Here is a 17,720-nt window from a genome sequence, read left to right on the forward strand (position 1 = left end):
TGAGTAGTTGAGACAGAGACCTTACGACCCTCAAAAGAGCTACAGAAATATTTTACAAAACGCATTCGCAGATCCCTGGTGTAGAGGACTCACAGGTTGTTGGACTCCGTGGGGGCCTGCGCGCTTCATTGGTGTAGCAATTTCCAACCCCAGAGAGATAGAAGCTAAGCCCTAGAGGGTCGTGCTGTGGCTCCCCTGTGCAGGAGGCCCACTTTGCGTCTAATTGTCAATTCACTTCACATTCTGTCTGTTCAATTCACCTCCTGATTCTGTCTGTGTCTGCACTTTGGATTCTTCCCTGGCCTCCCCCGTTTTTTTACACCTTACTGTAAAATGAGCTAAAGGAAACCATTGACACATGTCCACATTCTTCGTCAACAGAATATTGTTATTTATCCTTTAACAGAATATTGTTCTTTATCTAGGGATTTTCTTTTATTCAATTTCAGACGAGGGGGAGACGTGTGTTTGTACAACATCAGGATTTGAGGAAGGTTTTTTTTGTTTTGTTTTGTTTGTTTTGGGGATTGTGTGTTAAAATTTTCAGCTGACTGCCAAATAGTGTAGAGGGGAATATTTATGTTTTCTAAAGTTCTGTTTGGCCACAGTACAGTTCCCCGTTGGCCGTGAGGTGTGAGGGTGGAATGATCAAGAAGACAGGTGTCAAAAGTATAACCTGCCGCCTGAAGTGCCGTTCTGGACCAACAGCTCTGTAGCCAGCACAGCTGTGCAAGGGCTGTTCCCAGCCTGCAGGGCCTTCAGGTGCAAGGGAGTGGGGTCTGACTTGACCTAGTGACCTGTGGAAGGTGTGTGTAGAGTGAGGAGGGGCGGAGAGGAGGGTCTATCAATGCTGCCGTGGGGCAGAATGTCCCTGCTGGGCGTGGTGGCATGTGGCCGCCATGCCCCCACATGGGTAATGCAGCCCTGTGTGAACAGGGCACTACCCTCATTCCCTCTAATTAGCATGACTACCCCCATCAGGAGCCCACTGCCGACTTTATCAGTGAAGAACAGGGCAGAAGTGGCACCAGGGCACTAGGTAGGGAACTGGTGCAGTTAGGCAGGTCTTCACTGTCTCCTTCTGTCACCTCTGCACCTCCAAGGCTAACTGATAGCCTGGCCTTCCTTGGCCTTTGAGGTTTTCCGGGGATCTTTCAGGGACCCTCGTCCACTCATTTCCTAGGTGGGGTTCCTCCTCTGCTTATGTCCAAATATGAGCCATCTGCTTTGGCTAGCACTCACTATACAGTCTGGAAATTATTCAGGATTATTTCCTTGTTTATAGTAATGTCCCTAATTTTTCAGAATGGATACAGGATTTTCTCTTAAAAAAAAAAATCACCCCTTTGGCAATTTTAGTGGGATTTGGTAGAAAAGCAAGGCAAATCAGTTGGCTCAAACAGTTACCTTAAAATATATCATTTCCAATCATTAACTTGTTTAAATAACAATGATGCCATTTTCATATTTGGATAATCTTAAAATCTGATTCCACAGTGTGATTACTGGCCTATGCATATTGACATATTTATGACTCTTGGTGTATAATTGCTAAATTGCTTTTCTAAAGGGTTGATCCAATTTACAGGGCTGTCAGTGATATATGAAGATACAAAATGGCAAGACAAGCTCATCATTACCATTTTTCCTCCCCAATCTGGTAGCTAAAATAGTACCTGCTGCTTATTTTAATTTGTGTGTCTTTTATTCTTTTGAGAAAGAATGTGTCACATTAGCTGCAGGAATGTTAGCAAGTTCTCCTGTTTGCTGGTTTCACCTTGTTCTCATTATATTTAATTAAAATAGCTTCATTCCCTTGGGTGGCGGAAACCCACTGTGTGCTATGACATGTCTGGAAATTTGAGGGTCTTATTTTTCTTCCAGTCACTTCTTGTTCCAATTTTCTGAAGGGAGAGAATTCTCAGCCTCTCTCCTTTCTTACCTTCTGTGATCACGCTGTCCCCTATTCTTCATTTCCCTCAAACACTCTTTATGCCAGGGACAGCAAAAGAGGAGTGGAACTTATAAACAAAACCTCTTAGCATGGCAAAACCCCGAAAATTAAATAGTAGACATCTTTATTTGTAAAAGTGATGTGGGAAACAAAGGCAAAAGAAAAATTAAATTTTGTTACTACTTATAGCCCACTGACAAGTTCTTGAAACAGGCAAAGTGGCATTCTTCTAGAAACTCAACTGCTTTGATGTTAATACTTAGCTAAGGGCAAAAGGCAATCTTAGCCTGACCCCCAGGATCCTGTAAGTCTACTTTAACATAAAAATTCCTTTGGAAACTTCCTTTTTCTCTACCGCTCCCCCCCAAGATATATGTTGGCAATCATCACCCAAAAATATGACCCACCAGTATACACCTAAAGGGTCTTATGACTCAGGTTTTACTAGACAGTAATAAATGACTTTTCCCAACAATGGCTAGCCCCCTCCAGGTCCTAGAAATTTTGCTTCCAAAATTCCTTGGAGACTTATGCTATCCCTAACCCCCTCCCAACTTGAAAGTATACAATGGGCCACTCCTCATGGCCCCAGTGCTGCTCTTTCTACCCATGGGTCCTGTCCCCGAGCTTTAATAAAACCACCTTTTTGCACCAAAGATGTCTCAAGAATTCTTTCTTGGCTGTTGGCTTCGAACCCTGGCCTCTTTCCTGCATCAAAAGCACAGAGCTGTTCCTGCTCCTGGGAGTTCACTGATCCCTTTCCTCCTAGATGCCAGCTTCCATAGCATCTTGCAGCCCACCTTTTCTAGACGACACCTTGTCAAACTCCCTTCTCTCCTTGCCACCCTGGGCTCTTGGCCCTGTGCTTTCAGAGGCCCCCCAGCCCCTTCTCAATTCCCCCCGGCCTCGGCCTGCAGCTGTCTTTCACAACCCACAGAGACCCATCTATGTTTTGCTAAACAAAATGCAGTTTTCTCCTTGAGTAATTATACCAATAACTTCTAACCACTATTTTTCCCTCCCCATTTCTCTGGCCATATTTTCTCCTTTGTGTGTTTTCTGGTCAGGCTCTTTGCTCATTTATCTGTTGTCTTAGTGTTTATCTTATTGGTAATTGCCCTCTTTTTGTTCATTAAAAGATTTCTGAATTAAGGGAGAAAAATAATAATTAACAGATGCTCTCTTCACAATAAACAAAAGATACTATTTCTTAGTTTCTGGGGAAAACTACTTTCTCCCAGAAGCATCAATAAATCTTTCAAAAGATTATTTCATATATGGCTTCAAGCTACAAAGCAGAAACTCAAGTCTCATTTTAAATATATCAGAAGAAATTTTGCATAATTGTGTTTATTTATCTCTGGCTTATCTTGGTGATTAGTATCTCATCCTCACCCATATAAAATACCATAGATAGTCAACTTCTGAATCCTAGACAAGACAAACATCTGCTTTAAATATTAGACATGTGTTTTTTAGTTTTGAATCTTATTCTGAACAATCTGAGAATTATCTAGTTCTAGAAATATATTCTATGAAACTCAAATCCTTACTGGTGTCTTTGAGAGAGTTACTATATCTTTCTGGTTATTATATCTAGATGAAAACAGGTGGACTTTCAGAAAATGCAATTCAAGGTTGTGTACTTTATATTTTCTTAAAAAATCTGAGCAGCTGCATAGCTAATACAAATTAGTAATAAATACTTTTGCCAGCATTTCTCATGTCCTCCTCAATATACATGCAGTAGCTACCATTTGAGGAAAGGTGAAATCCTCTTTATAGAAAAAAATAATTTTGGATGAGGATGTGGAGAAAGGGGACCCCTCTTACACTGTTGGTAGGAATGCAAACTGGTGCAGCCACTCTGGAAAACAGTGTGGAGGTTCCTCAAAAAGTTAAAAATAGAACTGCCCTACGACCTAGCAATTGCACTACTAGGTATTTACCCAAAGGATACAAAAATACAAATTCGAAGGGATACGTGCACCCTGGTGTTTATAGCAGCATTATCAACAATAGCCAGTCTATGGAAAGAGCCCAAATGTCCATCAATAGATGAATGGATAAAGAAGGAGTGGTATATATATACAATGGAATATTACTCATCCATAAAAAAAGAATGAATGAAATCTTGCCATTTGCAACAATGTGGGTGGAGCTAGAGTGTATTATGCTAAGCAGAATAAGTCTGAGAAAAGCAAATACCTTATGATTTCATTCATACATGGAATTTAAGAAAGAAAATAGATGAACATGGGGGAAAAAAAGAGAGGCAAACCATAAAACAGACTCTTAACTATAGAGAATAAACTGAGGATTGATGGAGAGGTGGGTGGGGGATGTGTTAAGTGGGTGATGGGTATTAAAGAGAGCACTTGTGATGAGCACTGGGTGTTATATGTAAGTGATGAATCACTAAATTCAACTCCAGAAACTGATACTGTGCTGCATGTTAACTAACTGGAATTTAAATAAAAACTTGAAATAAAAAAATGATTCAAGAGTGATATACAAAGAGAGATTATAAAGAATCAATGGGGAGTCAAAATAAATAAAATAAAATAAATATAAATGTAAATATTTAAATGTATTTTATAAATATAAAATAAATCAGAATAAAGGGGTTTGTCATCAGAATAAAGGGGGTTGTTAAGAACTTGAACATGAAAGTGAAGAAATTTTATGCTGTTAATCTCTATGACTGCATTGGATTTCTGTCAAAGGGTTAAATGTGCATCTATAGAGGGATAAACAGGCTGCAGAAAAATAAGGTTTCATGTGCACCAGATCATGGGAGGAGCTTTAACACCAACTCCAAGTGGTGGCTAATGAATTCTAGTGTATTCGGGAGAGGTCACCTTACACCCATCATGATGCATCTAGGCAGAGGGCTACCAGCTGGTTTTGTGCTTTATTAGCTGCTATCCAGCAGAGAGCCTGCTAAAATACAGCAAACTTCTTCCTTATATAACTTTTCTGCTCTTTGCTTCTGCTGATTCATGTGGTAATAATTCATAGAAACTGAACAAACCTGCAAAATACCTCCAGTAACTTTGAAGTACCAGGAAGAAAACAATAGGTCTTAAGAATGCAGATGGTATTTTTAGGTTTTCTTTAATTTTGGAGACCAGGATATTAAAAGTGAGGAGGTGATCAATAAGACAGAAGTGAAAACTTGCTTACATGGATGGTGTCAAAAAATAGAATTTGGTTTTCTAGATCATGGGTCTTTTTTTGTTGCTGTTTTTTTGTTTGTTTTTTACAATGGGTCTTTAATGAGGGACAGAATGCTTTCCCTAAATACCAGAGAAAAGATTCCTCAAAAAATTAAAAATAGAGCTACCCTATGACCCAGCAATTGCACTCCTGGATATTTACCCCAAAGACACAGATGTAGTGAAAAGAAGGGCCATATGCACCCCGATGTTCGTAGCAGCAATGTCCGCAATAGCCAAACTGTGGAAAGAGCTGAGATGCCCTTCAACAGATGAATGGATAAAGAAGATGTGGTCCATATATACAACGGAATATTATTCAGCCGTCAGAAAGGATGAATACCCAACTTTTACATCAACATGGATGGGACTGGAGGAGATTATGCTAAGTGAAATAATTCAAACAGAGAAAGTCAATTATCATACGGTTTCACTTATTTGCGGAACGTAAGGAATAGCATGGAGGACATTAGGAGAAGGAAGGGAAAAATGAAGGGGGGGAAATCGGAGGGGGAGACGAACTATGAGAGACTATGGACTCCGAGAAACAAACTGAGGGTTTTAGAGGGGAGGGAGATGGGGGGATGGGTTAGCCCAGTGATGGGTATTAAGGAGGGCACGTACTGCATGGAGCCCTGGGTGTTATATGCAAACAATGAATCATGGAACACTACATCAAAAACTAATGATGTACTGGATGGTGACTAATATGACATAATAAAATAAAATAAAATAAAAGCATTTTCTTTCTCTCATTCACTTTTTACAGAGGCTAATTATTTGAATAAGAATATGCTTTTATCAATGTGGATGTAAAGAAAAATGCTTTTATAACCCTTGCTTTCTGAGGTCACACTAGCCTATGGAAAGGTGAATAGAAATGTGGTTCACATTTTTATTGGCAATAAATATACTCTTTGGTTCTTTTTTTTTTTTTTAAGATTTTGTTTATTTATTTGACAGAAGGAGAGCACAAGTAGGCAGAACAACAGGCAGAGGGAGAGGGAGAAGCAGACTACCCGCCCAGCAGGGGGAGCCCAATGCGGGGCTTGATCCCAGGACCCTGGTCATGACTTGAGCCAAGGGCAGCCACTTAAGTGACTGAACCACCCAGGCACCCCATACTCTTTGGTTCTGAGCATATAATAAAGTATGGTGAAATTTCAGCACGCACTGTACCATCCTCCACAGCTCTATGCTATGCCAGGTAGACCAGTAGCTTTTCTTCTCTTAGTGAGCACGTGATGTGGGGTGTGTATGTGTGTGTGTGTGTGTCGGGCATGGATGTGTGATAGGGGCAGAGAGTGTAGAACTGGTTCCTCTCCCGCAGTCTTCAGGACTCAGCACAGTTCCCAGGACGTACTCCATATGGGTAAGGTAAGGATGAGTAGAATCTTGGGAAGTACTCCAGCATTGTGGGGAAAAGCCCTGTTTCAGGAGTCATATGAGATAGGTTCAAATTCTTTCACTTCTTAACACATCATCTGGCAAATCACTACACCTCTTTACACCTCCAATTCTTCATCTGCAGAATGAGGATAGTAGTACCTTGCTTTAAAAAATGCTGACTCCATACCAAAAATAAGAGGAGTTCAAATTCTTTATTAATACTTATAAACTTCTTCATAGTTTGGGCTCAAACTAACCACTCCTGGCTCTCACAATTTTCTAGTGTATCTTATTCTCCAACCCCACCAATAATCTCACCTTTTCATAATAAGATAGGTCCATTAATAACTGGAATCTTGATGGACAAGGTAACTTTATCTGACATGCCTGTCCCCTTTTCTGCCTGCTGAACTCCTTCTCACTCTTAGGATCCCTCTCAAAACTCTCCTGCCTTTTTTGGGCTTCTCTGATTCATAGGAAAGAGTTAGATACTCTCCTCTGAGTGCATTTTGAGCTCTCAGTTTCTAGCTCTCTAGCAGCTATCACTCTGTTTCATATTATTTATGATTTAACTTTTAAGTATCTTGAGGGCAAAATATAGGTTTAATTTATCTTTGTATACCATTCTCAGCACAGTAATGGTACATAATAGCCTATCAGTTAATGTTGAGTGAGTACAACTCTTCCTTATGTGTTTTTTGTTTTTTTTTTAAACTTAATTTGACAAATAATCTTATATAAGAGTTTATGCAGTAGCTCAAATTGTTGAATGAGTGAGGTGTGTGTATCTTCTTATTATTTCACTAATGTTCAATTCTGCACTTTAAGGCTGGTTGATTCTAACTTAGCTCATAGAAGAAGAAAGACAAATGGCCAGTAAACATACAAAAAAATGTTCAACTGAACTAATAAAGAAGTTAAAATACAAAAACAAGATAGCAAAAATTAACAAAATAAAGAAAAAATTTGTAAAAGATATACAATTCTGATTAGAGTGCTATGAAACATGAACTTTAATACACTGCTAGTGGGAGTATTGATTTAATGTTTCCATAAAACAATTTTATAACATATATTGGGGGGTCTCAAAAATCTTATTTTTTCTTAGTCAATTTCTAAGAATATCTCACACAGAAATACACAGAAGTGCAGGGAAACTTTGTGCACATAGATACTCAGCATGACATCATTCATAATAACAATTGGAAACAAAACATTCAACAACACAGGAAAAGTTAAACAATTTATAGTACATCCATGAAAGAAATATTACATAGCCACTGAAAGTTATGGGTACAAAGAGTATTCAAAACTATTGAGAAATGTTGAAGATTAAAAGTGTGTCATCAATTTCAGCACAAAGATGATGATAGGTAAACAGTCCATAATGTCAACAACACTTTTTATTGGGCATTTTTTATTTTCCTCTTTACTATATTTTTCCTATTTTCAGTTTTCTGTAGTGAATGTATATTTTATAAAAATTTAAAGCATTAATTTAGAATAAAAACTGAGCTTATCAGAGAGCTACAATCATAGCTTCAAATGTTTTTTTCCATAAATGGATCTTTTGCTCACCTTCCCTTTAAGAGTGCTCTCCAGGCAAGGACTCACTCATTTTTAAGCTGAAATTTGAAGAATCAGAAGGACTTCATTAGGCCTCAAACTAACCACAAACCATTCCAGGCAGGGGAATAAATGGAATTGGCATGGAAGATGGGACTTCATGATGATAAGTCTGCAGGAATTGCAGAGTAAGGTATGAGAGATGGGTGTGAAGCAGATGACAGGTTCATAGAGTGAAGGGCACTGGGGTCTGTTCTGTGGAGTTTGGGTTTACACCTGCTGCCCGTGAGGAGCCAATGGAGGACTTTGAGCAGGAAAGTGAGCTAATTAACTTCATTCTGGAAATTAGTACTCTGGCTGCGTTGTTGATGATCATAGTGTGTGCCTGACATTTAGCAAGTGTTCAGTAAATGCTTTATTTGAATAAGTAAGTGAATATAAAAGGGTTGATCCTGGAGGCAGGGAGGCAGTACAAAGGCTGTTGCAACATCTGCAAAAGAGGTGCTGGTGGCCTGAATAAAGACAGTGGCTGCTAGGCCGAGGAAAAGAAATAACTTAGAAGGAAATTTAAGACTGCTGGTTCTGGTCTGGCATGTAGGGAGCTTGGAAGTCATCTCTCCTTGTTCACACAACAACATCAAAAAGCTGAACAAACAGGGAATCAACAACTCTTTGTAGATTCATCAGATAATGGAGGTCTTAGTCAAATCACTGCCTCCAAAATTAAAGAGGCAGACAAGCAGATACAGAGAATCACAGCTTCCCCAAGCAGAAGTTCAGGAGCAATAAAGAAGTACTGGTATAGAAAAACACTGTAATCAATGAATTGCTAGAGAGTCAGTGTGGGCAAGTGTAAGAGCTAAAAGCTCCAGGAGGGCCCAGTCTTGGTAGTGGATGGGAGCACACTTCCATGAGTTTTACCTCCAGGAGACCTACCAAATTTCTGATCAGAGAAAAATCCCTTCATGTTTCTGGTAAGGGGAGGGGGAAAGTAACCACTTAAAAATATGCACAGAATATTCTGTTCTTCACAAGACCTGCCCTCAAGAGGAACTATGCAAGTAAGCAGAGAGTAGAATAAAATATTTAGTGTTGAAGGTAAAGAATCACCAACCTATAATTCTGTACCCATTGAATCATCCTTCAAGTGAAAGAGATGAAAATTTGGGAGACAGAATGAAGTTGAAGAGGCATTATTGGCTGCTTGGTTATGGGGTGAAATTGTGGGTGAGTGGGAGGATTTTATGGTTATTTTCCCTCTGCTACAGAGACTGAGTGGATTAATCAGGAGTGAGTACAGGAGGAGGAGGTTGGTAAGGAATGGTTTGGAAATAATGAATTTAAGACATCTATGTAGAACAGACAGAAGAGTTTGGGGTAGAGCTGTAGATTTGTGCATCCCCAGCATATTGGTGTCAATGCATTTGGTTCTATCATCCAGGAAGATAGTATTGAATGAGAAAGAAGGAACTGTGGACAGAACCCTGAGAAATAGCAGCATCTGAGCATGTATCAGTTAGGATTTGGCTGCCACTGAAAATCTGAATTGTGGCTTAAACAAATAAGAGTTTTATTTTCTCATCTAACAAGAAATCTTGAGTTGGGAATTTAGTTGGTGCAGAAATCTTTCCAGCTTGTGTTTTCCTTTAGCTCCTAGTCACAGGTTTGCTAAGGAAAATTCCAGCCAGAGTGTCTGCATTTTAACAGGGACAAAGGATAGGGTGCGGTTATCAGGAAAGCAAAGCTTTGCTGGGCACCCCAGAGTTGACTTCTGTGTAAGTCTCATTGATTAGGACTTTCTCAAGAGCCTGTCCTGGTGGGAAGATGGCTGGGAGACTAGAGGTTGGGAATGGGGGCTGATTAGCTAACCAGTAGTGTCTGCTGCTGGTAGTTAAGAGGGAAGAAAAAGAGAATCTGGGGGGTAATATTGAGAAAAGAGGCAAATCAGGAAGGAGGAAGCGTGTCCAAAAACAAGAAAACAGTGTTCCAAGAGTCATGGAGCCTAATTTTGTCAAATGCCTCAGACAATTCCAGTGAAATAAAGACAGACGCTTAAGTGATGAAAAAGCCATTGGGTCACATTAGCACGGAAGTTTCAGTGGTGTGTTGGGTATGGTGTCCAGATTCCAATGCGTTCAGCAATGAATAGGCAGTAAGGCTGTGGGACTGCTCTTCCTTTTTCCTTTTTCTTTATTTGCTATTTTTTTTTATTATTATGTTATGTTAATCACCATACATTACATCATTAGTTTTTGATGTAGTGTTCCATGATTCATTGTTTGCATATAACACCCAGTGCTCCATGCAGAACGTGCCCTCCTTAATACCCATCACCAGGCTAATCCATCCCCGCACCCCCATCCCCTCTAGAACCCTCAGTTTGTTTTTCAGAGTCCATAGTCTCTCATGGTTTGTCTCCCCCTCCGATTCCCCCCCTTCATTCTTCACCTCCTACTATCTTCTTCTTTTTTTTTTTTTTTAACATATAATGTATTATTTGTTTCAGAGGTACAAGTCTGTGATTCAACAGTCTTACACAATTCACAGTGCTAAAGCACACATGTGCAACATATATGTAAGTTGTGGAACATAGTGAAGAAATGAATATTATTGCCCACCACCCAACTGAAGAACAGAACATGGCCAATACCGTTGCACTTCCCTGACCCTGAAGACCACTCTCTCAAGAAGTTTGATTCTAAAGGATGGAATAAAGCAAGTGATATAGGCTAGAATGGGAAGAAGGCAAGAAAGGCCTTTTTCAAAATGGCAGATTGGGAGGGTAATGATACAGGGGAGAGTGGGAACGTGTCTGGCAGTGTTGCAGGGCCCATCACAGGGATCTAGGAGACAAGCCACAGGCATCAGGCTAGTTTTGCAGGGTGTGCCCTTCCTGAAGGAGGAGTAGTTAGCGCTTCTCTTTCTGTGAAAGGGGCAAGTCTAGGAAGAGGATGATTAACACCAGAAAGAGGGACATAGGTCAAAGCTATTTGTTGGAGAGGTAAGGCACTGAAGTGTAATTCCTGAGGGGTTATAGGCAAGGCTCCCAGCTCTTTGCCTGGGGTGAGCTGCACAGTGACAGGGACTCAAGTCAAATGGCCACTCTGAGTCCCTCCTGCAGGAAATCACCTGTCCCCAAGCTCAGGATCCAGTCTTCTGGAATTTGACAGATATGGAAATGGCACCTTTGTATAAACAAAACTCTTATCTTCAAGGTGGGAGCAAAGTTGATTTCAAAAAGAGACTCTCAGGGGACAGAAACCAAGCAGTTCCTGACAGTGTTCCCCTGTGTTTGCCATCCCCTTATAGTTGGTTACCATGACACCTGATGTGCACAGACTGTTCTCTCCCTTTGCCCTCTGGTCCACATGTAGAAAAAACATATGGTTCTTTTCAACTTTCTCCTTAACCAGGACCTAAAATCTTCTGGATTAAACAAACAAACAGACAAAACTCCCAAATTAATTGAGTAAAACAGAGAAATATTCTCTGAACATAGCACGTATTGAACTTTGAAAGTACCAACTTTGGGCTCTGTAGTAACAATCCGTTTTTCTTCCCCATCTCTGCAGCTCTGCTCTTGCCCAGTAACAAATATTTATTTAGCATTGATTATGTGCCCGGGATGAGCTAATTGCTTCAAATGGATGACGTCATTTTGTTTTTATACCATTTTAGTGAGGTGGTTGTTAATAAGTTTATCTCAAAACTTTTTGTAAATGAAGCTACTGAGGCTGGGAGAGGTGAGTCAACTTGCTCCAGTCTACAAGGTGTGTCACTAGCAGACCTGGGATTCGAACCCACTCATGAAGGACGCCATACTCAACTGTGCCAAACAGCCCCAGATTTGTCTTTCAGTCACTGCAGGATCTGCCCCATAGCTCCTCAGGGAGGTGTTCACACACAACAAGGTCTCCATTCCCCTCTATCCTGCCTTCACTCTGTTTGATGAGCTGTAAATGTTACATCTCTTTCCTGAAATAAAATCCCTGGAATTAAACCCAGTACTTCAGCTGAGGTCTGGCCTGTGCCTAGGATGGTGAGTCCATTGCTTTCTTTGTAATGAACATAAATCTTATGTTAATGCAAAGCTAGTCTGTACATTTCTTTCTGTCAATTCAGTGTTGTCCATCCTGTACTCTATCACAAATTTGTTTTTAAATCTAAATGAAGAATTTTATATTTATCTTTATTAAATTTTGTCTTGTTTGTTTCAACCTATTGTTTTAGCATGTTAAATCTTCTCAAACATCTTTCCATCCAACATATTAGTTTTTCTCCAACTTTCTAGCTTCTGTATACCTTCATCAAAGAGACAGTTCCAAAAACAGAGCTCCATTACCCTACAGATCATCTTTAGTTGCCACTGATCCTCAAACAAGCCTGGATTTTAAAACTTAATCAGATAGGAACACACCTAACTATACTATCATGTAGTAATATTAAAAAAAATATTTTGATGAAGATTTAAAAGACACTGTTAAGTGGCCTGCTTTTTTTCCTCCAAATTTTTATTCAAATTCCAATTAGTTAGCATACAGTATAATATTAGTTTTAGGTACAGAATTTAGTGATTCATCATTTACATACAACACTCAGTGCTCATCACAAGTGGAGTAGCCTGCTTTTATTAAAGATATAATGTTCTAAATTTGCAAACTCAGCTAAGCAAAAATGTAACTATACTTTTTAAAACATATTATCTATCTTGATCCATCATTATACCCATTAACAAAGTTCTTAACCTAGGTTAGACCAGGTAAAGTGAATCAAATTCTGTACTGATCTGATTGTCTCTATTTCTTTTAGTAACATATGAAGCAAGATCACTGGCGAAAGCAAAGATCACAAAGAGAGAATGGTGTGTGTGTGTGTGTGTGTGTGTGTGTGTGTGTGTGTTGGGCAGTGTTGAACAGAAAGATGATAGGAAATTGGTTTTTTGGAGAGTGGACAAGCAAACATTAAAAATGTGCTCATTTGAGATTGTCACTATGAACTTAAGGAGAAGTATGTTTGATTGTGTATTTGTGGCATTGTTGAGCTGCTTGAGTGCAGGCAGGGAGCAGGTGGATAGTGGGGCTTGTGCGTGGATAACAGGGCTTGCATAGTTTTTCAGCTTTATAAGGCCAGTTAAGTGAGGAAGGGAAGAATGAGGGGGTTAAGTTTATAATGGCGGTCTATGGAATTTATGCTGAGCAAGAAGGGACACAAGCATAAAGGGAAGGGTGATAGTAGGAAATGGTCACATCAAAGCTTTGGTAAGTCTGGGGATCTTGGAAGCAGCACTCAGGGTAGGTAAGCTGGAAGGAAGAAATGTAGTTCTCAAAGAGAGGGTGTTTTTAAAATTCCAGAATAGCTGCTGGGGTGGAGGAAGTAACAGGTCATTAGAAGCAAAGAGCCCCAGGATTTGAGAGATCAAGATGCTGAACCAATTATCCATGTGGATGCTCAAGTTGTTAAGAACGAGCACGGGAGAAGTGGTGGGGAAGCGAAGAAAGCTCAGTTGATCAAGTCATCACTCTCTGAATGAGAGGGAGTGGTGTGGGTGCTACAGACGACAGCAACAAAGCGGAGAACGAGCTCACGTGTGATGGTGTGACTTTCAGATGTATGTTGGAACAACTGTATGGTCTGGACACCAGCAACACAGGGATACCAGATGTTCCACTGGTGCCTGTACTTTTTCATTTTTATTTGGATGTTGTGGCATAGTGTGGGAAGGGCTACAAATACAGAGTTAAAAAAATAAACAAAACATCCTCTTAACTTTCTGAAAAACATTCAATGTTAATTATGTTACAATATGTTTAATGTGTCCCCACTGGCAATGGCAAAGATTTGGAGAACAAAGCAATCAAGATACTCCAGGGCTGGTAGCGAATGATAAGTGAAAAATATACCAATAACTCAAGTGTATTTTTGACAGCTGGGGAAGGAGTTTCATTCCAGGCAGATCAAACAGAGGTTTTGCCTGGAGACCATAAAGAAGAAAGTCCCAAGCTACCAAGAGACACAGAGTTGTAATTTGACTCACTTAGCAAAAATAAAATTTAGATAAAGTGAAAGTTCTCTGTGAAATTATTGTGGGTCATTTCTTATAACCCAGTTGAACAATCTCCCTAAGGCTGTTTGGTTTGATTTTTTTCCATGTTTTATAATGATGATGAATTCAGTTTGATTTCTGATTATGTAAATTGGAATTTATAGCAAACACATAAAAGATGCAAGTATAAGAGAAAGCTACATTTTAAAATGTATTTTGAACAGATTTTGCCACTAATTATGGCAAATGGAAAACATTAAATAATGTAATATAGAATCTGTTAAATCCAAGAGTAAATGTATAACATATAATCCAGAAATATATGTATAATATACCATCTCTCTTTTGTCACCTATAGAAATACTAAGGTGTTTTCTATCACATATTCACATTTTATCCATCTAGAAAGAGTCCCACTCAGGTGGTCTGACTCTAAAGGCCACGTTCTTCATCTCTAAACCCTGCTGCCTTATTTATGAACTTTGTCCTGTGGAGAGTACATGGGACTAGGCTGGGCTGGGTGTCCATGGTGGTAGAGGTAGGTACTGCTGAGGCCTCAGGAAGAGTGCTCCTCCTTTCCCTGGCCTGTATTCAGCCTAGGCCTCAAGGCCATACAGAAGAGCACTGTCCCTACCTTTGTGGTTACCAACTCGCATGCCCCAGAAAAATGACTGACTGACAGAGTCTTGCCATGAAGCCCCTCCCTGAGTAAGCTCCTGCCCTTCACAAGGTACATGCAATGAGAAGTAGAGTCTCCTCAACCAAAACCACATCCCACCTCCTGGAGTATCTGGTTCCTGTAATTCCTGATTGCCTCTGAGTGAATATTTTCTATGACTAAACCCCACTGCCTATTGGAAAATCCTTTCCATTTTTACTTGCCTTTAATTTGTAGGGAGTTCTTTAAATTGAAATGTAAATGGCTTAAATTGAACTTTTTTGAACTGGTTCCAGATCTGCCCTCACCACTTCTCATAACAAATCTGGGTTTGGTGTAGTATCTACATACTTGGTGCAGAAAGATTTGCTCTGACCAAAACTCTCCGTGTCTTTTTTTTTTTTTTAAGGTTTTTTTTTTTTAAGATTTTATTTATTTATTTGAGAGAGAGAATGAGAGAGAGAGAGAGAGAGCACATGAGAGGGGGGAGGGTCAGAGGGAGAAGCAGACTCCCTGCTGAGCAGGGAGCCTGATGTGGAACTCGATCCCAGAACTCCAGGATCATGACCTGAGCTGAAGGCAGTCGCTCAACCAACTGAGCCACCCAGGCGCCCCAAAACTTTCCGTGTCTTATTACTCATCCTGGGAGTTGTATGTGCATGAGAGGATTATTTACTGATATGACATTAGGCACCTCCCTTTACAGCATGCTACACTCCTAATAGAAGAAAATTTCTTATTAGCAAGTTTAATGTTCTGAATGTGGAAATGAGACCAGTTTAACTTTGTTAACCCATCATTCCCCAAATTATTTGATAACAGGATTCTTTTTCTTAAAAGCAAAATATCTGGGGGAGGAGCAAGATGGCGGAGGAGTAGGAGACCTAAATTTCGTCTGGTCCCAGGAATTCAGCTAGATAGGGATCAAACCATTCTGAACACCCACAAGCTCAACAGGAGATTGAAGAAAAGAATAGCAACAACTCTCTGAACAGAAAAGCAACCACTTTCTGGAAGGTAGGACGTGCAGAGAGGTGAATCCGAGGCGATATTCGGGAGGATAGATGGTGGGGGAGGGGGCCTCCGATGGCCACTTCTGGCAAGTGATATAGCAGCGGAGCACAAAATCGGAACTTTTAGAAGTCGGCTCCACTGAGGGATGTGGCTCCAGTGGCTAACTGGGGGGGTGGAACCCTCATGGGACAGTGTGGTCTCAGGACCCTCGGGGTCACACAAAGACCGGGGGTGCCTGAGTGCGGCAGAGCTCCCAGGTAACGGAGCAGGGAAGCCGGCTGCAGAGACGGAGCTGAGGAGTGGGATCTCAGCTCGGGGTTGCCATAGACCATGATCCGGGGCACGGTCGGGCCACTGCTCCCCCAGCAGGGACCCAACAAGCGGCAGATCCGGGGAGACCCCCCTTCCTCCCCCAGTGACCAGCGGCGCGGGAGGGCACTGCAGGGATCTGCTGGGTTTGGAGACTCCACACGGGGTCGGGTGCCAGAGATAGAAATGCTTGGTCACAGGCCGGGTGAGCACAGAGTGCAGCCGGAGACCAGGGAGACGGGAGTGATTGACTGCTTTTCTCTGGGGGCTCACTGAGGAGCGGGCCCCGAGTTCTCGGCTCCTCTGGGGCGGAGATTGGGAGGCCGCCATTTTCACTCTCGTCCTCCAAACTGTACCGAAAGCTTGCAGGGAACAAAAGCTCCCGAGAGCAAACCCGAGCAGATTACTTAGCCCAGACCAGGCAAGGGCGGGGCAATTCCGCCTCCAGCAAAGACATTTGGGAACCATGGCAACAAGCCCCTCCCCCAGAAGAACAGCGAGAACAGCCAGCCAAGACCAAGTTTACTGATCAATGAGAATGGCAGAACTCCAGCGCTAGAGGAATACTGCACAGAGAACTCATGGCTTTTTTCCCATGAGTATTTAGTCATTCAAAGTTAATTTTTTTTTTGAATTTTTCTTTTTCCCCTTTTCAACCAACATCTTATCAATCCCTTTTTTAAAAAATCTTTTTTATTTTTCATTTTTAGAGTCATATTCTATCCCTTCATAGTAATTAACCTTATTTTTGGTATATATACATAAGCTGTTCTCTCTTTAAAATTTTGGGATACAGTTTCTTCTAACAGATCAAAATATACCCTAAATCTCTAGTGTATGGCTTTGTTCTAGTCTCCTGCCTGATCACATTCTCTCCCTTTTTCTTTTTTTTTTAAATCCTCTTCTTTCTTTTTTCAACGAACTTCTTAGCTTATCAATTCCTTTTATAAAATCTTTTATAATTTATTTATTTATTTATTTATTTATTTATTTTTTTAAAGATTTTATTTATTTATTTGAGAGAGAGAGAGAGAATGAGAGACAGAGAGCATGAGAGGGAGGAGGGTCAGAGGGAGAAGCAGACTCCCTGCCAAGCAGGGAGCCCGATGCGGGACTCGATCCCGGGACTCCAGGATCATGACCTGAGCCGAAGGCAGTCGCTTAACCAACTGAGCCACCCAGGCGCCCTAAAATCTTTTATAATTTAAATCATTGCAGTCATATTCAATCCCTTCATCGTATTTACCCTTATTTTTATACATATATACGTTTTTCTTTCTTTAAGATTTTGGGAGGCACTTTCTTCTAACAGACCAAAATACGCCCAAAATCTAGTGTGTGGCACTGATCTATGCACCAGCCTGATCATATTTGATCATATTCTGCTTTTTGTTTGTTTGTTTGTTTTTATCTCTTTCTTTTTCTTTTTTCTTTCTTTCCTTTTCTTTCCCCTCAGTTTCAGGTCTCTTCTGATTTGTTTAGTGTATATTTTTCTGGGGTCATTTTTACCCTGTTAGCATTTTGTTCTCTCATTCATCTATTCTCCTCTGGACAAAATGACAAGATGCA

The 17,720-nt window shown here is 40.6% G+C and overlaps 1 protein-coding gene across 19 annotated transcripts in view; it reads left to right on the forward strand.

Annotated features, from left to right (window-relative positions):
• The window catches only part of LOC118521761 (uncharacterized), a 479,907-nt gene that overhangs the window by 120,869 nt on the left and 341,318 nt on the right, over positions 1-17,720 (forward strand). For 4 of the 19 annotated variants that reach the window (XR_013447029.1, XM_078070494.1, XM_078070493.1 and 1 more), the window contains one exon: positions 11,700-12,344. The exons of 10 other annotated variants lie outside the window; for them this stretch is intronic. Coding sequence is in view for 3 of the 9 variants with exons in the window: in XM_078070493.1 (XP_077926619.1) it covers positions 11,700-11,761 (62 nt within the window). In the remaining 6 variants the exon portion in view is untranslated. Of the gene's footprint in view, positions 1-10,633; positions 12,345-12,936; positions 14,193-17,720 lie in introns of those variants that run through there. 5 more of the 19 variants (XR_013447028.1, XM_078070495.1, XM_078070500.1 and 2 more) reach the window with 3 other exon arrangements.

The sequence above is a fragment of the Halichoerus grypus genome, chromosome 4 (genome assembly GCF_964656455.1).
Source record: "Halichoerus grypus chromosome 4, mHalGry1.hap1.1, whole genome shotgun sequence".
NCBI lineage: Eukaryota > Metazoa > Chordata > Mammalia > Carnivora > Phocidae > Halichoerus > Halichoerus grypus.